The sequence below is a fragment of the Carya illinoinensis genome, chromosome 16, assembly GCF_018687715.1.
Source record: "Carya illinoinensis cultivar Pawnee chromosome 16, C.illinoinensisPawnee_v1, whole genome shotgun sequence".
Classification (NCBI taxonomy): Eukaryota; Viridiplantae; Streptophyta; class Magnoliopsida; order Fagales; family Juglandaceae; genus Carya; species Carya illinoinensis.
In genome coordinates, this window is record NC_056767.1 from 9,799,406 (window position 1) to 9,825,551 (window position 26,146).

Sequence of the window (26,146 nt, forward strand, 5' to 3'; positions counted from 1 at the left end):
GGGACTGCGGAAATTCCTAGTCAAGGGTAGTGATGGACAGGGATTTTCCCACAAGAGAAGTGGCCACTCCTCCAACAATCTCGGGGGTTTTCCAACCAGAAACAGTGACAAGTGTTGATGAGGGCGTGCCAACAACATACTCAACAACCTCTTCCATGGCCTCAGAGATGACGAGAGCACTCACAGTCGAAGAAGAAGACAATGATTCAAACCTTTCAAACAAGCCCTCAAGAAAAGAGCCCTAGAAGACATAGAGAATCGACTTGAAGAATGAAGAGTTTAACACTAAGTCCAAGTCTTGAGCTCCTTGGTCAATGACCTTTGTGAGCCGGCAAGATATACTGGCAGAGTTGAGGGTTAAGTCTCTTTGCAACCATCGGACGAATGGACAGTGGTCGATCGAGGGTGTCTTGTTCCTCTCTTTAGACTAGCGAGGTTATGGCAGGCTCGTTACCCACCACAAGTTTTGGCACCCTCAGTGCAGAGTCTCTTCCCTTTGGGGTCCAATGGAGTAGGTGCAGGCCTTTTTCACCCACAAGAGGGTCTTGGACCCTCTGAACCAAGTTTTGATGGTCTACGGCTCACGATCGATCTAGTGACAACAAGAAATGGTCTATGTTCTCTTGGGTGAGGATCACATTGGAATTAACAACATTTGGGTTTTCCTTAACACATACCAATGTACAACAGTTTGACGTACTTAGTGACCACCTCAGAGTTGATGATGCCATGGCGAGAATTAGGAAGGATAATGTCCACCGAATCAGGAATGCTGTACAGATCCCTCAAGGAATCTAACTCTATCTAGGTGAATTTAAGCCAAGTCTTCCGTGTTCCTTTTTTCTCTCTGGCATTGACGTTAGGGTTTGGAGTGAAAGTTCGCCCATGGCTGCTGCCAGGGCTCCACCGGGGTCATCGGTGATGATTGGGTGGTAGAGAACTCTCGCTGATCTGGTGGCTCAAACCCTGCAACCTCTGCCGGAGGTGGACATTCCTTTTCGTTCGGCGAAATTAATTGATGGGGAATATTGTGTGATGTTTTCAAAGGAGGAGATTGATAGATCGGCTGCCCCTTTTCATTTCTCTATGGTTCTTAAATTCCTCAAGCAGAGACGTTCTCTAGATGTGATTCGGGCTTTCATATAGAGTAGATGGGGGTTGGATGCTCAACCAGTTGTTTTGGCAATGAGAAGGGCCCGTAATGTTTTCGTCCGATTCTCTAACGAAGGGGATTTTGTGAAGGCTTTGTCCAGGGAAGCAACTGATATTGAAGGAGTGCCCTACCGTGGATTTCGTTGGAAACTGGATTTTGAAGAGAATTCGGAACCTACATCAGTGCCGGTCTGGGTCTTTTTACCTGGTTTGCCCCCAAAATTTTATCATGAATCTTGCTTGAGAACTATTGTTGCCCCAGTTGGTCGGTTCCTACGCCGAGATAATGCTACCCGATGTGCTACAAAAACTGATGGTGCTAGAGTGTGTTTGGAAATTGATACTGGAAAACCACCAATTCACGGCATCTAGATAGGCACTCCGCAGCAAGAATGGAGTTGGTACATTGATATTGAGTATGAGACTTTGCCCGCTTATTGTAATAGATGTAAAATGCAGGGACACAACTTGAAGCTATGTAAATGGAAGGATGGGTCAAGTCTGGACCGTAAGATTGGTGAAAAAATGATAAAAGTGTGGAAGCCTTTGAAACCAGCAGGGAAAGAAAAGTAGCACGTACAGATAGGTATGAATGCTTTGTTGGAAAATATTGAGGATACAGGGGAGGCTGGGCCAAGTGGTTTGCCGGTGGAGAGTCTTGGTATTAATTTGGAGGAAGATGGCAAAGCAGTGGTATCAGTTGGTGAGACGTAAACGGCAGGGGCTTTAACTGAAAAACAGAACACCAAAAATGTTACAGGGATACAGGAAATTATGCAGTTGACTAGTGAGTAGAGGAACACGAAAACTCAGTCTAGTGATTTCAAAAATGCAGTAGGGGATACTCACGTGTCTGAGAATGTAGGGGATGTTCAGGGGATGTTAGGGACTGTTGGGAGTAATGTCAAGGGGTGGACTGGCAGTATAGATATGATGCTGTCTAGGCAAGAACAGGTGGAAACTGATAATATTTCAGGAAAAAAATTGAATGGTGGTTCTGCGGAAATTGAAAATGTTGAGATTAATCTAATTGGGTTGGAAAGGTCTACGCTTGAGGTTAGTAACGAAACTAGTGACCAACCCGTGAGGAATTCAAACTTTGATGATGTGGTGATTGAGGATTGGAATGAAGAGGAGGAAGCGGATAATGGGCTAGTAGAGAAGTTTTAGGAGAATCAGAATTTTGGGAATTCAGTAAATGAGGAGTTGGAGTCTTTGGAAATTAATGGTAAGGATGTTTGTGGGTCTAAGCTAGAGAAAGAGTATGGGGAACATCTTGGAAAAAATAAAATCTACCTATCGGACAATGATACAAAAAAAAAAAAAATGGGAAGATCTTGGCTAAAGGGGGACGTTTACTTAGAACTTCGACACGGGTTCCTAGCAAACCCATTCGCATGAATTTATGATTTGCAACCCTATGTTCTGGAGTATCCAGGGCCTCAAATCGTCTCGGAGGAGGTTGTGTAAATTGGTAAGGAAGTTGCATTTGAATTTTCTTATGTTAGCTGAGTCTTTTGCTGATGATCAAAGAATGGTTGCATTGAAACAATTGTTGAGATTTGATTGCTGTTTTTCTAATTTATGCGTTGGTGGTAAACTCTGGTTATTATGGAAAGAAGATTTGCAAATATCGGTTGTTAGTTATAGTGCCCAGCATGTGACTATCTCTATGTGTATGGATAACCGGAATTTTGTTGTTTCTGTGGTGTATGCCAAGTGTAATCATGTAGAAAGAAGAGAACTCTGGAGAGTGCTACAATTAGACGCGGTCCAAGATGCACCTTGGTTATGCCTAGGTGATTTTAATACTATTCGAGGGGAGGAGGAACATTGTGGTGGTAGACCAAGACTGAGCGCTGCCATTGATGAGTTTAATGAGTTTATTGATAATTATGGTTTCATTGAAATGAAAACTGTTGGAAGTAAATTCTCTTGGTGTAATGGTCAGAGGGGTTTAGCTCGGAGTTGGTCGAAATTAGACAGATGCTTAATGAATGTTGTGGCTGCGGATGTTTTTCCTAATGCTTGTTGTAAATATATGGCTCGCTCAACTTCTGATCATACACCTTTGTCTTTTGTTTTTAAGAATTTGGGTACTCGTTATGGACCTTCCTCCTTTAAATTTCAGCAAATGTGGGTGTCTCATAGCAATTTTTTGAATGTGGTTAAGGAAAATTGGTCTGCATCGGTTGATACTATGGGGCTTATCGGTCTTGCTACAAAGTTGAAGAAGTTGAAAATAGTTTTGAAGGATTGGAATCGACATATCTTTGTGCATACTGATACAAATATCCAAGCTTTGGAAAATAAAATTGAACAGCTAGAAACTCAACTTCAGGTGGGTTTTTCAGAAGATGTAGAGCGGGATCTACTGGGGGCCAAGGAAGATCTTGAGATGTGGATGCAAAGAGAAGAAACTAGGCTCTCACAACATGTGAAGCTTAGGTGGATGGAAAAAGGTGAGGCTTCAGCTCAGTTTTTTAAAACTTTTGCTTCTTTAAAAAAGCCCATAGTGCAGGAAATGAGGTGTCCTGATGGGACGTGTTTGGATTCCCCAGAAGCTATTCATTTAGGGGCTGTGGATTATTTCAATTTGTTTCTACAGGCTCGGGCTCATAGAGAGCTTCCTGATTTATCATATTTGGTACAAAATTCCATTCTTGAGGAGGAAAATGATAACCTCCTTCAGCTCCCCTCGATCCAAGAGGTTAAAGAGGCTATGTTTTCCATTCCGGTTGACAGTAGTCCGGGCCCCGATGGCTTTGGTTCTGGTTTCTATAGAGCATGCTGGGATATTGTTGAAGATGATGTAGTGGCAGCGGTTCGGGATTTCTTCATTGGCAATTCAATGCCGAGATTCTATTCAGCGTCTTATATTGCTCTCATTCCAAAAATGCAAAAGCCTACTGGTTTTGATAAGTTCCGCCCTATCAGTTTATGTTCAGTGGTGTACAAAGTGTTTTCCAAAATCCTGGTTCGCAAATTATCCCCTATTATGAATAAAATTATCTCTCCGGAACAAGGTGCTTTTCTTCCTGGGAGACGTATCTTTGAAAATATTTCTTTGGCTCAAGAAATGATACACATGCTTAATAAGAAGGTTAGAGGAGGTAATACTGTTATTAAAATAGACATGGCCAAGGCTTACAACAGTATAGATTGGGATTTCTTAATTCATGTTATGGCTTTGTTCGGGTTTTCTGAGCGGTTCTGTAGCTTGATCAGAACTTGTATTTCAACTCCTTGGTTCTCGGTGGTTATGAATGGTTCGGCTAAAGGTTTTTTCTCTAGTGGGCATGGATTGCTTCAAGGTGATCCTCTTTCACCTTATTTGTTTATTCTCGTTGAGGAAGTACTTTCCAGACTTTTAAAGCACAAGTTTACTAATGGGAATATTGTCCCGTTCTCGCATCCCCGAGGTACGCCTCTTGTTTCTCATCTTTTATATGCTAATGATATTGTGTTATTTGTAAATGGTGGAAGATCTTCTCTTCAAGAAGTCAGGGATATTTTTGCGACATACGAAGAATGGTCTGGTCAAATGGTGAGCAAGGAAAAATCTTGTATCTTTTTCTCTAAACATGCGACTGTTGGTCGGAAAAGGAGTTCTTTAATGTTGACATCTTTCTCTGAAGGGTTTTTCCCGGTAAAGTATTTGGGTGTTCCTCTAATGGTAGGTCGGATGAAACTCTCGTATTTTGATGATTTCTTGTGCTGCATTAGACAGAAATTGGAAGGATGGCAGAATCGGTTTTTACCCTCGGGAACTCGCCTTCTTTTATTAAGACATGTTCTTGCTAGTATGCCAATTCATTTATTATCTGTTTTGCATGCTCATAAGGCTGTCATGACAACCTTAAATCCTATTATGAGTAATTTCTTCTGGGGTTCCTGGAATGGAAAGCAAAAGCGTAAGTGGGTGGCTTGGGAAAAGATTTGTTCTCCGATTCGAGAAGGGGGTTTGGGTCTTCGGAAATTAAAGGAAGTTCAAGACTCTTTGTTTATGAAGCTTGCTTGGAATTTGTTAACAGGTGACTCGTTATGGGCTAATTTTTTCAAGCAAAAGTATGTAAAGAATCAGCATGTGACGTTGGCAGACCAACGGAAAGGAACTTTATTTTGGAAGCAAATTGTGGGTATGGTCCCAAAGGTCTTGGGCAATTCTTGGTGGCGAGTTCGGAATGGTGATGTGTCCTTTTGGAGAGATCCTTGGCTAAAATCGGGAGCTCTTTTCAATTCTTGTGAGATAATTGAATATCCCCTGCTAAGAGTAAGGGAATGTAGGCTTCAACTTGGATGGGATGTGGATTTGTTATATCATTTGGTGGGGGAAGCCAAAATGGAAGAAATTCTAAATTGCCTAGGGGAACAAAAAGAGGGTGGGGATTTATTGATTTGGAAGCCAAATCTGAATGGGGTTTTTTCATCGAAATCGGCTTGGGATTGTGTTCGTGTTCGTGCACTGAAATCTGAATGGGCTTCTTGGATTTGGCACTCAGCGCTTCCAAAAAAATATTCAGTTACTATTTGGAAGGCTTTTAATTCTAGCCTTTCTGTTGATAGTAGAATTAGCTCTTTGGGCATCCCTTTGGTTTCTAAGTGTGAATGTTGTACACAGGGGTGTGTGGAAGATCAGGATCATGTCCTCGCAACTGGGAAGATTGCTGGCGCTATATGGAGGTGTGCCTCTCTACAGCTGGGGATTCCATATGACCCTCAGAGATCATGGAGAGCAACTGTGGAAGTATGGTTTCGGCGTGCAGCTCATTCGACTCAAAATGGTACTTTGATTGCTCTTATTCCTATTATTGTGACTTGGTCTCTTTGGGTGTGGAGATGTAAAGCACGTATGGAAGGTAAACGAGTTGCTGTGAGTTCTCTCTGGAGCTCCATTAAGGCAGCAATTGCATGGGTGGGAGTTCGCCTACGTGCTAGTAGAAAGATGAATGATGGAGATGAAAAAGTGTTAAATTTTTTTTCTAATCCTTTGAAACCTGTGAAGAGAAAGGAAATTCATTTTGTGCAATGGGTGAAATCGGCCGTGGGTTGGTTCAAATTAAATGTGGATGGGAGTTCTTTGGGAAATCCAGGTCGAATGGATGCAGGGGGTAATATTCGAGATGAGAAGGGGAATCTTACTTGGGCTTTCGCAAAAGATCTGGGTCATGGCTCTAATAATGAAGCTGAGCTTATTGCTCTTTTTTATGGTCTCCAATACTGTAAGGACCTATTCATTCGAAGAGTGGAGATTGAACTAGATTCGTTGCTGGTGGTTCATTGGTTAGAAAAAGGGAGGTGTGGTATATTCTTGACGATTACTAGGAAAAGATTCAATCGATTCTTGCTACTTTGGAGTTTGTTTAAGGTAAAACATACTTATTGAGAAGGCAATGCAGGAGCTGATTTTTTGGCTCGTATAGCGTCGGATCAGAAGAATGGTACGTGGAATTCGTATAATGAAGTGCCTCATTTGCTCAAAGGGATACTGAAAGTTGATAAACTTGGCATCCCAGCGATTCGTTTATAGGTTTTAATAAGGTGTTTGTTCTTGGTTTTATAAGTGCACCAGGTTTTTTTCTTGTGTTGGTTTCTTGGTTTTTGTAGATTTTTGTTTTGGTTTTTGATTTAGGTTTGTTGGTTTTTTGGTTGGTTTGGTTCTTTTTAACACTTGGTTTTGGGCTTGTTTTAATGCTATCTTGTATGCCCCCAAGTGTCTTATTGTTACCACGGTTTTCCTCCGCCATAAGTGAGACTTTTATTAATAAACTTGAGACAGAGCTGCTATGTGGGTGGCTACTGGCTCTTCGGTAAAAAAAAAAAAAAAACTCTATCTAGGTGGTGTTAGCAATCCTACAACAACTCTTGACGGCCATTGGCTGCGAGGAACCATCATCATGGGATCCATTAAAGGACCTACTTGGGCGAGAAGACCGATAAGCAAAGTAGGAAGTCTAAGAGAATGAGATGATTTGGAGGAAGGAGATATATAGTAGTTAAGTGAGCACGAAGAATTGAAAGGTAGATGCAGAAGAAAAAAACAATAGATGAAGTGGACACTTAGGGCAAGGGAGTAGAACATAAAAGGTTAAAGAAAGAAGGTGATGGAAGTTATGGGAAGGTCGAATGGCAAAAGGCTTAGTGGTTGAAACCAAAAGGAAACTGCCTCGTGTCAAAAGTAGGAAAAGCATGTCGAACAAATCCTACATTATGTGTTGCACAAGCATGTGTGTGTTAGATGAGTCAATGGATTTAATGTTGCACAATGCAATGAATCATAGGGTGACTAGAAAATCATCAGACAGAAGGAATGCACAAATTACAAATGCAACAAGAGAAGGACACGTGTCCAGAAGGTATCAAGTTCAAAACCCAAATTCATTATCATCATCAAATGCATTACTAAACACCATACCTTCATTACCCTAAGAAACCTTCATTGCCATAAATTTTTCAAGACTAAGCAAGACAAAATGATCATAATGTTGAGGGACTAGACTGAGGTCCCTAAAAGTATGATCGAGCTCACCTCGTTGGCCCTCGCTCTTAGTGAGAGGGGCTAAGCGGTATGTATGACTGGAATTACCCAAATACTCTAACAAAGGTCAAGCGGTGCATAAGCTTAACTCGCCTTGTTGACCCTTGCGCTCGTCAAATGGGGGCCGAGCGGTATGTATGACCGAGCTCGCCCAAATACTTTGATAGAGCTAAAGCGGTGTGTATGTGTCACAACCCCTAGGAGGATTTTCCAAGACCACACCTCGACAGAGCTCTTGGAGGGTCAAGACAGTCACATGGCTAGCCTGCATGCATTCCTTGGCTCAGGCTTTGACACGCAGCAAACATCGATGGAGGCTACTGGCCACCCGCAGCCCCTGCTTGCAGGCATGCACATTCCATTATGCAAGCACCTGCGCCTGCGCCTACGCATGCGCGCCCTAGCACCACTTAGTGAGGTTAATGGCGTGCCCTTAAAGGCATGTCATCCAGCACATTGCTCCAGCCCATGCCTTACAAGCAAGGCTAGTGGTATGCCTACTAGGCATACCATCCAGCACACGACTCCAGCCCTTGCCTTACAACCCAAGCGCTCAGACCATTAGCTTGGGCCATGCATGCCCATCACCCAGGCCACCAGCCCAGGCCATGCAGGACCACCACCCAAGCCACTTGATTTGGCCTCACAACAGCAGCACGGCACCACCCTATACCCACCATCAGGCCTAGGCTTGGCACCATGCCATGCCACCATCAGCGGGCCACGCACAGCGCGAGGCCGTGACCACCACTAGACCAACACATGGCACCATGCCATGCCCTGCAGCCATGCCACCCAGTAGACCTATGCGTGGCACCATGTCACGCCCAGCAGCAAGCCATACATGGCCCCAAGCCATGCCAACCATCAAGCCATACACGACACCATGTTGTGCACCCCATGAGCCACCATGGCCCATCCATGGGCCTTAGCATGCCACGGGCCACCATGGCCCGTGCATCACTATGTTATTGCTTTTAGTATTTTATTTATTTATTTATTTAGTTTTCTAGGACCTTTTGGGGGTTTCCAACTTGTAAGCTCTATAAATAGGACCCTTAGTCATTTCATTTACATCTTTTGACAATTACCCTAGAGGGAGATTATTTGTTTAGGAGATCATTGTTTGGTACCTTTGCACTTGGGCTTTTTGAGTGAAATTCGTGGATCCTAAGAAGAGAATCATCACCGTACAATTCATTGAATAGGTGTGATTCAAGTTATCGATTTATGAGGTTTTCTTTCATCTTGGTGCATTGCTTGAATTAGTGTTGAGTTGTTCATTGTCTTCTTGAGTGTTCATCGTGTTCTTCATATCATTCATGTGTGTTGTTCATATCCTTCCATAGTGTTCATCATTTTTCTTGCTTTAATCCATTCCCCAAGCACTACACGCCTACCACCTTGTTTCCCATAGTTTCCATATTCGGCCACCACATTGCCCACTCACTTGTCATTTTCCAACCCTTCCCAAAGCACCCTTCTTCCATTTTCCATAACCCTAACCGCCCATCACTATCCGTATAGGGAATTCCTAAACTTTAGGATCCCTAATTGCCTTTCCTTATCTATTTCCCATCATTTTTTGTGATTGGTCTTACTCACCAAGTTTAATCCCTAAATTCTTGGAGTCATCCTAAAATTTCTCAATCACCTTATCCATCCATTCCATCTTACCATAACCGAACCCTTCATCTCCAAGATTCTCTCCTACAATTTAGCAAACCTTTTTACATCCAAACCCTAGACTCTCTACACGCTTAAACCCCAACCACACACTAAGGTGGCACCAACCCTAGTGCATCCCCTCTAGCTGTGCGCCCCATCACTTGCTTTGGAGTCCAATCAATTCATTCATCCTTTTCATAATTCTCATACATCAAACCAGCTCTAAACACTTAACCTCATCTTACCAAAATTGCCATCATTGATATTATTGCACAAGAACCAAGCAAGAGGGTTTACGCATTCGGTCAATCCAAGGAGAACCAAGGCATGGAAAACCTTAGTATTTAGGGACTTGACCAAGGTTCCCAACAGTATGATGTCGCTCACCTCGTTGACCCTTGCACTTGGCGAGAGGGGCCGAGCGGTATGTATGACCAGGCTCGTTTGAATACTCTAATGGTGGTCGAGTGGTGTATATGACCGAGCTCATCTCGTTGACTCTCACGCTTGGCTAGAGGGGCAGAGCCGTATGTATGACCAGACTCACCCCAATACTTTGACGGAGGTCAAGCCGTGTGTATGACTTGGCTCTCCTCATTAACCCTTACACTTGGTGAGAGGGGCCGCTTGTCGATGCTACAAAAGTTGAACTAGTTAGTGTAAATAATCATTGAAATTTGCAAACCTGATTTTCTTGGCCGATGTGTGAAGGAGCTTTGAGATGTTATCCATTCGATGAGACAATCTTTATGAAGTTGTGTCGAGTAGTCTTAGGACTATCCTACACTCCACTGGAGGAGAGGTAGGGGCGCCTCAAATCACACTCTCCCCTTTGGGACCCCCGAGGGAGATAATCATTCCTTCACCGGGACGGGATGGGGTAATATTTGAGCAGCCTCAAGGATAGACTCGCTCTCCCACTGGGGAGGTCGAGTTAGTCTGAGGCCAGACCCACCTGGTGACCCACACATGGAGGTAGTTTGTTCGGGCAATTTGCGATTGCACCCACTCTTGCCCATTGACGTCACAGGGAAGGGGAGTAAGGGCCAGACTGGTGTTATGCCCATGCTTTGTTGTGGCTGAATAGGGCAATGTTCGAGCAACCTTAGGGTTGGACCCACTCTCCTCTAAGAGGGTCAAGATGGCTTTGGCTCATCTCACCCTTTAGCACCCCGTGAGGAGGTAATCTGTTTAGGCAACCTCGGACTAAACCTGCTCCTAATAGTCGACGCCCATGAAGAAGGTAAAGTGTGTCTAGCTGTTGAGGACAGGCCCACACTCCGCCGAGGGAGGGTTAGAGGCGCCTCAAACCACTCTCTCCCTATTCATTCCCTTAGGGGAGGTAATGATCCTTTCACCAGGATAAGACGGGGTGATGTTTGAGCAGCCTTAGGGTTGGACTCATTCTTCCCTACAGAAGAGGCCGGGTTAACCCGGGGCCAAACCGGCCTATTAAACCACATGTGGAGGTAGTTTATTTGGGCAGTTAGTGAGTGTACCCGCACCTGCCTGTTGATGTCACAAGAAAGGAGAGTGAGGGCTGGGCTAGTGTTGTGCCCACTCTTCATCGTGACAAAATGGGGTAATGTTTGAATAACCTTAGGGATGGACCCACTCTCCTTCGAGAGGATTGAAATGGCCTCTGGCTCATCTCACCTTTGGCACCCCGTGAGGAGGTAATTTGTTCAGGCTATCCCAGACTAGACTCGCTCCCGACAGTCGACACTCACTAGGAAGGTAAATTGTGTCGAGCTATTAAGAATAGGCTCGCACTCTGCCTTGGGAGGGGTAGAGGTGCCTCAAACTTAGGGGTGTAAAAAAAAACCGACAAACCGGTAAACCAGACTGGACCAGACCAAACCGGTGGCATCAGTCTGGTCCCAAGGTTGGTTCGGTCCAGTCACAATTTTATTTTTCTTAAAACTGGTCAAAATCGGTCAAGTTTCAATTTTTCTTTTTCTAAAACCGGACCGAACCGATTTATATATATTTTTTAATTTTTTATATTGTATATAATATTTATATATAATATATAACTATATATAAAATAGTTTTGTATTATATGATAAATTACTAATTAATATAATATTAAATTTTAAAATCTTATATCATTTTGCTTATTGTATTAATAGTTATATTAATATTATATAGTACATATTAATAGTTATACTAATACTATATCACTATATATTTTAATATACTATAATATATTATTATATTATATATTATAATATATCATTATAGTCTATAATACAATATATATTATAATATACTACAATATTATAATATTATCACTATAGTATTATATACTATAATATACTATATTATATATATTATATAATATATAATATAGTACATTAGAACCGGTAAAACTGGACCGAAAACCGGTAAAACCGGAGTACCGGTTTAGGAGGGTAACCGGTGCGTAATCGGTTTTGAAAAGTACAAAACCAGTACATACTAGTTTGGTCTTAAATTTTATCTAAAACCGGACCGAACCGGACCGGTTACACCCCTACTCAAACTGCTCTCTTCCTATTCATTCCCTTGGGGGAGGTAATCATCCCTTCATTGGGAAAGAATGAGACAGGGTAATGTTTGGGCAGCCTTAGGGCTGGACTCACTCTCTACCACAGGAGAGGTCGGTTTAGCCCAGAGCCAGACCCCCGTCTTGATCCACACATTGAGGTAGTCTGTTTGGGCAGTTTACGACTATACCCACTCCTGCCTGTTGATGTCGTAGGGAAGGGGATGTGGGCCAAGCTAGTGTTGCACCCACTCTTCGTCATGGTGGAAAGGGGTGATGTTCGAAGAAGCTCAGGGTTGGATCCGCTCTCCTCCAGGAGGGTTGAGATGGCCTCTAGCTCATCTCGTCCTTTAGCACCCCGCAAGGTGGTAATCTGTTCAAGCAATCCCAGACTGGACCTACTCCAAATAGTCGATGCCCACGAGTAAGGTAAAATGTATCAGGCTGTTAAGGATAGGCCCGCACTCCACCATGGGAGGGATTAAGCAGTCCTTTGGCATTACACTCATTCCTTTGGTGCCCCAAGGGGGAGGTAAGTTGGTGGAGATTCTGCTGCTGGAGATTTCATTGGTGGAGACCCGAGTAAGGTTGTATAGTTGGTATTCCATGCCACAAGAAGCAATTATGTTAGAAAAAATATAATTCACACAAGTTTTTAGAAAGACAAACCGAAGTATTTTAGCAGTTGTAGCCAAATTTTTCTTTACTAAAATTGCTCACTACTGGTTGTCATCTATTCTCTTCCTTACTTTGCTTTGCACTTCTTTTGTGTTCTTCTTTCTTCTCATTTTTTTTTTAAATACATGTTTTTCCCTAGTCTAAGTATGGTGGCTGATGTTGGTTGCCTGCTTGCACCTGGTACGGGTTGTGCTTGTCCGATGTTGCATGGTGGTTGGGGTAAGTGCATGTGTCTTGCAAAGTGGCTGGGGTCACACATGGGGTAGCCAATCAAATGAGGTAGCTGGCTGTGAGCCATGTTACACGTTGCATTTGCCATGAAACGTGACTTAAAGGTGGCTTGCGCCATGTCTGCATGACCCACATCTGCCAAATGGCTGAGAGAGTTGCATATGCTTTTGGACAATGCGATGGATGAGCTAGTGGTGGTGGAGTGTTTTGGCCAATGATTCATTCACGATGGTGCTGCTCACGTTGCCCGTGAGCCTTTATGGTGGTCCCGCTAGATCTGCCCGCGAGCTCTTCATGATGGTCTCGTTCCCGTTGCCCGCGAGCTCCTCATGTCAGTCACACTTGCGCTACCCACAAGCTCTCCCAAAAGTTCTTTTCACACTGTCCGTGAGCTTCCTCATGGAGGTCGTGCTTGTGCTTCTCTCGGGTCTTCTCAGTGGTCCTGCTTGGGAGCTTACTATGCTGCCCATGAGCTCTTCCTGTGAGCACACTGTGTTGTCCATGAGCCTTTCCCGTGAGCTTGTTGTGTTGTCCATAAGCTTCACCCATGGTTGTTGTGCTACTCACGAGCCTCTTTACGGTGGGTGTTTGGGTTGCCCTTGGGTCTTCTCGATTGTCTTTCCCGCCAACTCTTCTTGTGAGTCTTGGTGTCGTCTGTGAGCTTTCCATATTCACTGTACAATAAATTTCATAGATCTCTCTTCCCAGTCTCGACTCCATAGCTGATACCCAAGTGTAGAGGCTAAAGAAGCATTCTTGAGAAGCCTCGCAAAATGTCTGCCCCTGAAGCCTAGCCAAAATCCATCCCAAGAATCCATCTGAAGATCCCACAAAGTTGTCAATCCCCCCCCCTCTCTTCCCCTGCCTCCCCTCATATCACACCACACTCCTTTATATCCCCTCCCTTCTTTTCCTCCTTACTGCTGACACCACTCCTTACCTCCCCTCACCTCTACGTCCCTTCTCCTTTTTTGTCCTCTAGTGAAGGCCCTTTGATGGGCTAGGCCTTAAGAACCCTTTTGGGCCTTGTGACAAAAATACCCTCAACACACATCTTTCTAATAAAAATCTCAAACAGTGGACAGAGCTATCTTAATTATAAAATTGTATAGATTTAGTTAGGAAGTATCCCATTTATTCATTTTGTTTAAACTTTAAAAAATTTAGCTAATGGTCCAATTGTTGTTTGAATCAATTGTCAGGAACAAGGTTGGCCTGCAGTTAGAAGGGGGCTTCCTCGTGAGGTTAACAGAAAGTGGGGGGATCTAGTCCAAGGCTCAAAAGTTTGATGCCATGCCTCTGCAATAAAAAAGAAATAGGACTTATCTTTGATCCAAAATTCTTTGAACCAAAAAGGTTTCAGGAGAAAATGCTCTGGGCACAAAGTATTCAGAAGGATCGGACAAAGAGTTAACGTTGTTGCAAATAGCATTTGGAAATAGAGATAGCCATTGAAGGTTTGAAGAGCAAAGATCCAATCGTTCTTTCACATTTGCTCTACAAAATTGATGGTTAGACCATATGAAAATGGCTCTCACTGAGTCCTAAATCCAACAAGCCAATTCATCAAAAAGTATTGCTAGGTACAAGTTTTAAATGTATAAGCCTTTTGTAAAATTGTGGACCTGTAAAGAAAAAGTGAGTTTTTAACACTTTTTCATGATGGATCTATTTTTTTATAAAGGGTTTGCAAGAAGCTTGTACATTTGAAGCTCGTAAAAAATAGCCTTCAAGTAAAAGTGATGCTTTTGATTGCCAGTGCAAAGCTAGCTATAAACTTCTGTTTTATTCTTTTTTTTAGTTCTCCTATTTAGTTCGAGTTGTGCTATATACTACACTCATTCCACTCTTTTTATATTGTGCCTATGGCATTATCCACTCACCCTTATAATAACAAATTCAATAATAACATTTTCCTTTATAAAAACAATCAAAGGTATATGGGATAAACACATTAAGATAAAAGTGAGATGAATGTGTACACAAATGATCACCAATCTTAGAATCTTTGTTTGCTAGCTTTCAAAAAAATCCATATGTAATAGCACTGCATACAAATTATATAAAACCATCCAAAAGATGATGTTTCTACAAACTAGACATGAGATGATTCTATGCGCAACTCTCCCTTTATATATTGGCAAGAATCGAACCTCTAAAGCACTAAATATAGCTCACAAGCACCTTACATTTTCATATATACCTATGAAAGCAACAAGGCATAGCATTGCAAACAAAAGAACTACTACATATATAAAAGGGCTACCATACGTCTTTTATGACCTTTGTGCAATTATACCATACCTTGAACGACACATAGTAGCAACGAAGGATCTAAGAAAGCATGATAATTTAAAAGCAACAGCTATTTTGTTTAATTCATGCTGATATATCAAGAAGAAACACAAATATTCCTCTCACACTTGTTTCCCTAAAAGCCATAAAGTGTACGAAACTTAAACCAAAACAAAGTAATTGGAAAAAAACCCTTTTATTGATACGCATTAATCATGTAGATATTGTAGATATTATCTACATAATTGAATATTTTTGTACCCTACAAAGTAAAACCGAATGAACAACAAACAGCAAGCATTGTCTATGTCTTTTTCAAACCCTCCGACATTGTTAAGGTCATTGATAACTAATTCGGATGCAGCCATGGAATAGCAAAGAATTCCATATGCCCCTCACTATAGTGACTGCCATCCCCCGCAGCAGAAGCAAAGTATGCAGGCCTCCACTTGTTCAACACAAACTCAAAACCTTCACCACTTCTTTGTGTTTCGGTTGCCAGCTAATTCACACTGCTGAAGTTACATGCCATATAGCTCAATAGGTTTAATAGCATGTAAACATTTGGAGCAACGTAGGTGTCGCTTGGGGATACATATTTGAATACTAGTGCAAAAAAATGGCAAGATTGTTAGAAATTAAACTAAATATCATGGCTAAATTGAATAGTTTATTTTGAGGTTTCGATATGAAACCCCGGTCTATTTTGAGTGATTGTTGCATTGTTTTAATTTTTGGTGTGATGTTTGCCTCATTTAAGATTTTTTTTAGTTTTGGGGAATAAAAAAATCTGTCAGATTTTAGTGCTAGCTCTCCTACCCCTATCCCAACAGCTAATCCTACCAGATCTATGGACGCTACCCCTCTCCCTATAGACGCTACCCCTACGAACCTTTGCCCTGCCCCATTGCCCCCACAAAGAAAGAAACCTATTTCAATAGTTTGGACTCACTTTGACAAATTAGATGGTGGTGACCCAAATAACCTCCAAGCTAAATGTAACCATTGTGGTAAAGTATGTGGATGTCACTATAGGAGACATGATACATCCCAATTAAATGTACACTTAGAAGAACAATACAAAAATGCCCAATATTAATATCTTTACAAGAGAAGAGTCAATCTAGACTAGATATTTGACTTAAAAAAATAGCAGATGGAAGTAGTGGGGTGCAGCATTGAAGGAATATACTAAGTATGATCCCTATGAGTGTAGGAGACACCTAGCTCGTATAATCATCATGGACGAGCTACATTTTCAGTTTGTGGAGGAGAAAGGGTTCCAAGCATATTCTAAGTACATTGAACTTAGGTTTAATCTTCCTTCTCACCACATAGTGGCAAAGGATATATAAAAAATTAAAAAACAAATATTATACATCAAAAAAAGAGTTGTTGAGGGGCCAATTGGCTGGTCAAATAGTTTACCTCACCAATACTTGGACATCCATCTAAAACTTTAATTATATGTCTTTAACTGTACAATTTATTGATTGTGATTGGACATTACACAAAAAAAAAAAATTAAGTCTTGTCAAATTTCCTATCACAAGGGTGAGATGGTTGGGAAGGCCTAAGAGGCAACAATAAAGGAGTGAGGGTTGGCACGAGTTCTGACAATTATAGTTGATAATGTCTCATCTAACGATGTCATATTATGACATCTTAAGACTTATCTTAGAGAGGCAAATAAGACAATATTGGGTGGAGTGTTTGCATGTGAGATGTGCTGCACATGTTCTAAATCTAATTGTCACTAATGGTTTGAAAGATCTTGATGACTCAATTGCCCAGATCAGAACTACTGAGAGATTTGTGAGATCTTCTCCTGTTAGATTGGAGAAATTCAAGGTTGTTGTGAGGCCTGCGGGCATAACATCCAAGAAGGGCCTCTATACTGATGTTCCTACAAGATGAAATTCAACATTCTTGATGTTGGAAACGGTCCAAGAATATAAGTTTGCCTTTGCATTATTGGGTGATGAAGACATTCAATGTGTCAGATATTTTGATGAGCACAGGGGATTAGGGAAGCCTATTGATGATGATTGGGATATTGTTGCTACTTTTGTAAATTTTTTAAGGCTTTCCTAAGAGGTCACAACGAGGTTATTTGGTTCTTTGTACCCTACATCCCCTCATTTCTGTCGGCAAATATGTAGGGTAAAAGAAAAATTGGATGACATGTGCGTGAGTGACCATATTAGGATGCAGGAGATGGCATTGATGATAAGGGTGATGTATGACAAGTATTTGGGAGATTTCAGGAGGTCTAATATTTTGTTATATGTGGCTGTTGCTCTTGACCCCTAGTTTAAGATTGATACCATGGTATATGGATTGGGATTTCACATGGGAATGCATGTGCGGAGCTTATTACAACAAGGGTTAGGGAAACCCTTGCTAGATTGTCTTCAGGTGGTAATATTCCAGCACCTATACCTACCTCCCCACATTTTCCAGAAGTCAGGATTGGGAAACCACAAAGGTAAGGCTGAGCAAAAATCTAAAAATTCGATTCTGCCTCCCCATCAGCCTCTGCACCAACTCCACTCTGGCTTTGGTCCTACTCCAATAAATCCGAGTCGGAGTCGGAGTCAGAATCGGAGTGTTTTTAACCAAAAAAGTCTTAGTCAGAGGTAGCAAAGTATCGACTCTGACTCCGACTCCGACTCCGATATTATACATAATTTATAAAAATATATGTATTTTTTATTTATTTATCATATATATTTTATATAACTATAACTTATATAGTTAATTAAATTTAATAATATACTAGTATGAGCAAATTACTATAAAATAATATGCTTATACTATAAAATAAATTGACTAAATTGACTAATAATAGTTTAGTATATGTAATAATAATAATTATATAATAACATTTAATACTAATGTATTTTGTATAAACACAAATTTATAAATTTATAATAATATGTAATACTAATATATAATAACTAAAGTATAATAACATATGCTAGTAATGTATAATAATCAATGTATAATAACATGTAATACTAATTTATAAACATTAACATATAATAACTTATAATACTAATGTGTAACAACATTAATTTAGGAATTTTGGTTATTGGTCCTCTCCTCTACGTAGGGTGAGGTTTTCTCCCAGTCTGGTCTCTTGACAGTTCTAGTTCTAGTCTCTAAGGCAAAGGCCTATAGGGGTGTAACAATGGCGGAAGATTTAAGAAGATGCTGGGAATCCCTGAAGCTGACGGAAGAAGAACAAGAAGAGATTATTCTGTCTGAAGAAGCAGTTTCCTTAACTGCTACAAAAGGAGAACTCTGTCTCATTGCCATGATCCTTAATGACAGAACAGCTAACAAGGAAGCTTTCAAAGAAACTATGTCAAAGATGTGGAAAACTGAGGGATGGGTCACGTTCAAAGATTTGGGCACTAACCAGTTTCTCATTGAATTACAGTTAGTTTCAGATAAACAGAAGGTACTGAAGGGTAGGCCATGGTCTTTTGACCGTCATCTAGTCTGCTTAAAAGAATTCGAGGGTGTCTTAACTTTCTCAGAAGTCCAGTTCCATCATGAACCTTTCTGGTTCCAAATTCATAATCGTCCTTTTGTTGGAATGAACAAGGATACAGGCAAGCTTGTGGGGTCTGGAGTTGGAAAGATCCTTGAAGTTGTGGTAGATACAGAGGGATACAGGTGGGGTAGTTTCTTAAGAGTCAAAGCTGAAGTGAACGTTAAAAATCCTATCCCCAGAGGACGGTTCCTCAAGTTTGGAAACAAACAATACTGGCTACCTTTCAGGTATGAACATCTCCCCATGTTTTGCTTTAAATGTGGTCTTTTCATGCACGTTAATGGGAGCTGTCCAAAAAGGGATTCAGAGAACATAACTAGAGCTTAGTATGGTCAATGGCTGAGAGCCAGCCCTTTCTCTCCAATAGGTGTCTTTTTGAAAAATACGGTGGTACTATGGATCATGGAGGAGGAAGGAGGTAACAGTCCATGGTATGGGGAGGGTATGTCAACATCAAAGCCAACCACTGAGGAACCTACTCTGGCAGAAGAAGCAAGTTTTATGGAAGTCAACCCACCACGTGAGGCTAGGGAAGACCAGCTGTTATCTGACTTTGGCTCCTCTCAGACAGGCAAAGATCTAAGGAAGAGCAACTTGCAAGGACCCTCTAGACAAAGAAAAGACAACTCTCACAAAGACTCTGACATCCCTCAAAAATAGGTAAGCCAACTGCATCCTATATCCCTACTTCCGAAAGGCATGGCTATCCTGTCTAATGAGACCTCAACTACAATGAATCCCATACAACACAAGCTAAATACCCCCCCCCATCAGAATGTGTCGAGGGTAACAAAGAAAATGAAACTACTAAACCTGTGAAATGCAAATCCTGGAAGAGGAAGGCAAGCAACCTACCTTTGCTTCTCTCTGATGTCACAAACATGATAAGTGACCCTCATTTCCCACCAAATGGAAAGAGACCCCTCAAAGAAAGGGTCAGCACCCGTGTGGCCCTTGCCAACAAGAAACAAAAACAACAGCTCAAGCTTGACCAGAGCATAAATCAAGCCAGTAGGGTGGGGCTGCACAACAAATGAATTGTATCAGCTGGAACTGTCGAGGGCTTGGGAACCCTCGTACAGTTCATGAACTCCACCTCTTGGTGAAGACAAAGCAGCCCAACTTGGTATTTCTCTATGAAACCAAGTGTGATAGTGTGAAAATGGATAGAATTAGATTGAAATTTGGGTTTGAAAACTGTTTCTGTGTGGATAGTAGAGGAAGGATTGGGGGTCTGGCTCTATTGTGGAATAACTTTGTAACTGCTGAGATCATAAACTACACTACTTGGCATATCTCAGCTTTGATAAAATTTCGCACTGAACCTACAAAATGGCAAGTTACAGGTTTCTATGGCCATCCAGTTACATCTAAGAGACACAAAAGTTGGGAACTCCTTAAGGCCCTTAAACCAAACTCAAATACCCCTTGGATGTGCCTTGGTGATTTCAATGAGATCACTCACCACAAAGATAAGTATGGGGCCTCTAATAGACCATATGGCCAAATGGTGAAGTTCAGGGAGGCTCTCATTTTCTGCAATCTTTTTTATCTGGGGTTTAGTGGTAACAGATTCACTTGGACCAACAACAGGGAAGGCATACATTTCACAAAGGAAAGACTCGACAGGGCCTGTGGAAATAACCTATGGATCAACTTAATTGGCAATTACACTGTAACTCACTTGGACTGCTCTCAATCTGATCACAGTCCCATACTAGTCTAGAAAATAGGCCAATTCCCCACCAGTAAAAGGAACAGAATATTTAAATTTGAGTCAACTTGGACCAGGCACCAAGTGTGTGAGGAAATCATTAAGAAAGTATGGCAATCATCCACCAGGTCCTCAAACAACCGACCAAAACCCTGAAAGGGCTTTCTTGTTGTCAAATTGAACTAAAGTCATGGAGTAGGATCACACATAGGGGTCAAGGAACTCTGATAAAGGAGAAGTATGAGCTACTGAACCAACTAAAGAGAGATAATAAGGGGGACCTTCAAGAGGAAATCAAACTGATTCAAAGAGAACTAAATGACCTTATGGATGCAGAAAATCTTAAATGGCAACAGAGAGCAAAATAGGCCTGGCTAAAAGATGGGGATTGAAACACCAAATATTTTCACAAATGTTCTAGCTAGAGGAAAAAGACAAATACAATAACCAAAATTCACTCAGGGTCAGGCCAAGAAGTCCAGGATCACCTCTCCATATGTTAAGTCTTCCAAGATTATTTCAAGTCCCTCTTCTCAACCTCTCATCCAACTGGCATAGAAGAATGTTTAACCCCAATGAAACAGGTGGTAACTGAGGAGATGTATACTAGCCTTTCGACCCCTTTCACTGAAGTAGAAGTAAGGGAAGCCATCCTTAGCATGAACCCTATTGGCTCCCCAAGCCCTGATGGTTTACCTGCTATCTTTTACCAACACTACTGGACAACAATTGGTAACGAAGTCTGTAAGGCCACTCTTGAAGCTCTGAATGGTGGGCAATGGGAGGACAAAATCAATGAAACCTTTATAGCCCTTATACCAAAGAAAATGAACCCAACCTCAGCCACTGACTTTAGGCCAATAAGTCTATGCAATGTCCTTCACAAGATCATAGCAAATACCTTGGCAAACAGGCTGAAAAGAATCCTGCCTAGCATCATATCCCCCACACAAACAGCCTTTGTGCCTGGAAGACTAATCACGGATAACATAATTGTGGCTTTTGAGGCCTTGCACACAATGAAGGCTAGATCTACAGGAAGAGATGGGTACATGGCCCTGAAGTTAGATATGAGCAAAGCTTATGATAGGATAGAATGGAATTTCCTAAAATCTGTCATGGCAAAAATGGGGTTCACAGCAGCTTGGATTGATCTTATCATGAAATGTGTTACAATAGTCTCTTACTCTATCGTTGTAAATGGAGAATCTCAGGATTTTTTGTCCCTCCCGAGGCATAAGGCAAGGGGATCCTCTCTCCCCTTACCTTTTCATACTATGCTCAGAAGCTCTCAGCTGCCTCTTAAACAAAGCTGAGGAAAAGAGGATGATGTCAAGTTTACCTATCAGAAAACACCACTTGCACATAAACCACCTATTTTTTGCAGATGACTCTCTCCTATTTTGCCAAGCCAACTCTATTGAATGGAGCCAACTTTACCACCTCTTGGATTCTTATGAGAGGGCATCAGGTCAAAGGCTTAATAAGGAAAAGACCTCAATCTTTTTTAGCAAGAACACAAGTGCACAAACCAGGGATATAGTCACAAGTATTGCTAGGATCAGGGGAACAAACTCTTTTGAAAAATACCTGGGCTTGCCAGCACTGGTAGGAAGATCTAGATCCAAGTCTCTCAAAGGTATCCTTGATAGAGTGCAAGCCAAACTAAGTAGCTGGAAAACAAAGCTCCTTTCCCAAGCAGGAAAAGAGATCTTAATCAAATCAGTAATCCAGGCCATACCAACCTATAGCATGGGGATGTTTAAGCTTCCAAAACAACTGTTAAAGGCACTAAATAAACATGTTAGGTCCTTCTGGTGGGGCCAGCGGGCTCAAGAAAGAAAGATCCACTAGGTAGGATGGAATCAAATGAGTAAATCAAAGAAAACGGGTGGTTTGGGGTTAAGGGGTTTTGAAAACTTCAACTGTGCTCTTCTTGCAAAACAGTGTTGGAGGATCACCTCTAATCCAAGTTCATTGGCAACCAGAGTTCTTAAGGAGAAATACTTCAGGAAAAATTCTTTTCTCAATGCTAAGAGAGGCCAAAACTCTTCCTTTCTATGGCAAAGTTTTATCTCTGCAAAACACCTCCTCCAAGAAGGTCTCATATGGCGTGTAGGAGATGGAGAAACAGTGGAGATTTGGAAAGACAGATGGCTCCCCCAGCCTTCAACCTACAAACCTCAAAGCTCACTCAAATTCCTTCATGTTGATTCCAAAGTCTCCATGATGATTGACAAATCAACTCACACTTGGAATATACCTCTGATCAATGCCCTCCTCAACAAAACAAAAGCTGACCTTGTTAGCAGGATCCCCTTGAGCCCTTTCCCAACATCTTACAAACTTATCTGGAGATGTACCCCCTCAGATGTTTTTACTGTCAAGTCAGCATATTACCTACAATCAAAGATAGACCAAAAGGAATATGGCCAAGCCTCTGAGCCCCCAACTGAACCCATGGCCTGGACCAAGCTGTGGCAACTTAACATCCCAAATGTAGCCAAGACTTTCCTCTGGAGGGCCTGCCTAGATGCTATCCCAACTAAAGAAAAACTACATCAAAGGAAGGTTACCGAGGATGCTTTCTGCCCCATGTTCAAAATACTCCCAAAAACCATAGAACATGCCTTGTGGAGCTGCCCCGTAGCTCAAGACATCTAGATTATGAGTGTGAGAAAGACTCAAAAGATAAGCAGGCATTTCCAGTCCTTTAAACTCCTTTTGGAACACCTTTTGTAGAACTTGGAAGAAGAAGAGATCATAGAATTCACCCTCACAGTTTGGAAGATCTAGAAAAGAAGAAATGACTCAGTTTTCATAAACATCATGGCTCACCCAAGCTCAATTATTCAAGCAACCAAGCGACTCATGGAAGACCTCAATCAGACTATACAATCAGAAAGGAAAGGCCCTACTGTCACTACTAAACCCACACGTTGGGAAGCTCCTCCTCAAGGTAAACTCAAGCTTAACTGGGATGCTGGTTTGGACAAGATAAACAACAAGGTGGGGATTGGAGTCATAATCCGTGACTGGGAAGGTACAGTGAGAGCTTCACTAAGGATGAACCACAACATGTTCCTGGACCCTTTACTTGCTAAAGCCTATGCAGTCTTTCAAGCATCTACATTCCTCAAGACCCTCGGCTGGCAGAATGTGATTCTAGAGGGAGACTCTTTGCAAGTTTTCAATAGCCTCAAGTCATCAGAAGTAACAAACTCTTATGTGGGCATTCTATTAAGGGACACAAAGTCAATCCTAGACTCTTTCACCAACTGGTCAATTAAGCATGTTAGGAGAGCTTGTAACTCCTTAGCTCATGCATTATGTCAAGATACTCTAAGCATCAGTGATAGTACTGTCTCTTTTGATACTATCCCTTTTTGTATCCAAACTTTGATCTAATATATGTCAACATATGACTTTCCTATCAAAAAAAAAAAACAATAATTTATTTTTTCAATTTTGGTTATGTTTTAATAAAACTGAAATTGAAAAAATATTTTTTAAAAAAAGCAGAAATCTGGAAGCCCAAATCCAATTACTGAGAGCCCAAGATTGTCAAATTGAAATTTCAAATGGGCTAAGAAAAAATCTCAAATCCGACTCCACTCTGACTTGGATCGGAGACTATGCGAATTGGAGTTGGAGTCAGAGTCAGAGTCGAAGGTCGAAGGTCGGATTCAACCTCTGACAAAGTTGGAGTCGGAGTCAGAGGTAGGAAACTTTGACTCTGACATTGTCAGTGCTCAGCCCTAGGCATAGGTTTGACTAGGGTGAGAGGTGGAGCACAACCCCATAGTTCTTCATTCTATAGAAGCTCAGTCAGTGGTAGATAGATACTTGGCAGCAGATCTTCAACCATTTGCACGAGACTTTGATATATTAACTTGGTAGAAGACCATTACTATGAAGCGTCCTATCCTTGGAGAGATAGCCCGTAGTATTTTGGACATCCTTATTAGCACCGTAGCGTCAAAGTCAACTTTTAGCACTGGAGGGCTCATATTGGATCCAATCCAGAGTTCATTATCTGCTACTCCTGTAGAGACATTGATTTGCATGCAGAATTAGACCAAGGGAACCCCAATTCATATTCTTAATGTTCTTGACTTTAAGGAGGCTAACAAGGAGAAGGGTGGTGTTCAGCCTGGATCTGGTAATTGTGGATTTCATTTTATCTTTACTATCACAGATACAAGAAATACAAGAAATTTAACTAACTTATTACATCAACTAACTTAACTGTCATATAACAGTTTCTTTATCTGACTTTAGCATTTTAGCTTCACATGACTTTAACTCTAATGCTTCAATTTGCTCTTGTATATTCCAGCACCCCCCCTCAAGAGGGGAATGGATATTTATCATTCCCCATCTTGCGGACTAAATGATGAAAATTAAGAGAACCAAGTGGTTTAGTTAATATGTCTGCCAGTTGATGTTTAGAAGGAATGTGAATGATCTTAATCAGTCCTTCTTGTAATTTTTCTCGAACCAGATGGCAATCTAGCTGGATGTGTTTTGTCCTTTCATGTTGAACAAGATTTGATGCAATTTCAGAAGCTGGTTTGCTGTCAGTGTAAAGCAAAACAGCTTGTGGATGGGGAATATGTAAGTCAGCCAGTAGATACATTAACCATTGAATTTCACATGTAGTAGAGGCTAGAGCTCTATATTCAGACTCTGCTGAGGATCGACTAACAGTTGGTTGTTTCTTTGACTTCCATGAGATGAGAGAATATCCAATAAACACTGTGAAACCAGTGACACTTCTTCCAGTATCAATACATCCACCCCAGTCACTATCTAAATAAGCTTTTAAACGGAGAGGAGAATCTGCAGATAAGAAAATGCCTTGGCCTGGTGTTGCTTTAATGTACCTGAGAACCCTTTCAGCAGCTTGAAGGTGCTTGGTACTAGGTTTAGCCATGAATTGGCTTAATGCTTGTACTGAGTAAGATAGGTCCGGTCTGGTTATAGTGAGGTATAGTAGACGGCCAACAAGTCTTCTATATAATGCAGGGTCTAACAGAGGAGGAGATGAATCATTGACACTCAATTTTAGGGTAGATTCCATAGGAAAGGCTATAGGTTTGACTCCTGAAAATCCACTGTCTTGCAAGATGTCTAAAGCATACTTGCGTTGGCACAAAGAGATGCCTTTAGCTGATCTAGCCATTTCAATCCCCAAAAAATACTTGAGTTCCCCCAAATCTTTTATTGTAAAAGAATCATGTAGAAACTATTTAACAGTGACTATATGATCAAGATTATTATATGCAATGATGACATCATCAACATAAATCAAGAGTGCCACAAAACTAGTTGAATTGTGTCTGATGAACAAAGAAGAATCATACTTTGCTTGAGTGAAGCCAAACTGAAGCAAGGATAAAGACAACTTAGAAAACCATTGTCTTGAGGCCTGTTTGAGACCATATAGACTCTTTTTGAGTTTGCAAACTCTAGGATCAGTTGGTGAGGAGTACCCTGGTGGTAACTGCATGTAGACCTCTTCATTCAAGTCTCCATGAAGAAAAGCATTGTTTACATCAAGTTGATGTAAATGCCAATGCTTAATTGCAGCAATTGATAACAAAGTGCATACTGTTGTCATTTTAGCCACATGGGAGAATGTATCAAAAAAATCAAGGCCTTCTTGTTGAGTGTACCCTTTTGCCACTAATCTAGCCTTGTATCTTTCAATTGTGCCATCAGTTTTGTATTTAACATGATAAACCCACTTACATCCTATTACAGTCTTATTTGGAGGTA

General features: G+C 41.4%; 2 protein-coding genes across 2 annotated transcripts; both read left to right on the forward strand.

Annotated features, from left to right (window-relative positions):
- Window positions 1-1,740: 1,740 nt before the first annotated feature.
- LOC122298788 lies at window positions 1,741-6,682 on the forward strand. The gene is made up of 4 exons (XM_043108646.1): window positions 1,741-1,855; window positions 1,988-2,307; window positions 2,591-6,455; window positions 6,543-6,682. The coding sequence occupies exons 1-4, from the start codon at window positions 1,741-1,743 to the stop codon at window positions 6,680-6,682; spliced, it is 4,440 nt and encodes a 1,479-aa protein (XP_042964580.1).
- Window positions 6,683-23,194: 16,512 nt separating this feature from the next.
- On the forward strand, window positions 23,195-23,773 carry LOC122298789. The gene has a single exon (XM_043108647.1). It carries the CDS (start codon window positions 23,195-23,197, stop codon window positions 23,771-23,773), a length of 579 nt encoding a protein of 192 aa, XP_042964581.1.
- Window positions 23,774-26,146: the final 2,373 nt, after the last annotated feature.

Excerpts from the sequence above, each read along its gene's own strand:
- LOC122298788 (XM_043108646.1), top strand. The coding sequence starts at position 1,741 with ATGAATGCTTTGTTGGAAAATATTGAGGATACAGGGGAGGCTGGGCCA. Across the intron at positions 1,856-1,987 it reads CAAAGCAGTGGTATCAGTTG|TAGGGGATACTCACGTGTCT; the intron begins GTGAGACGTAAA and ends TCAAAAATGCAG. Across the intron at positions 6,456-6,542 it reads GTTAGAAAAAGGGAGGTGTG|GCAATGCAGGAGCTGATTTT; the intron begins GTATATTCTTGA and ends CTTATTGAGAAG.
- LOC122298789 (XM_043108647.1), top strand. The coding sequence starts at position 23,195 with ATGGCTCACCCAAGCTCAATTATTCAAGCAACCAAGCGACTCATGGAA.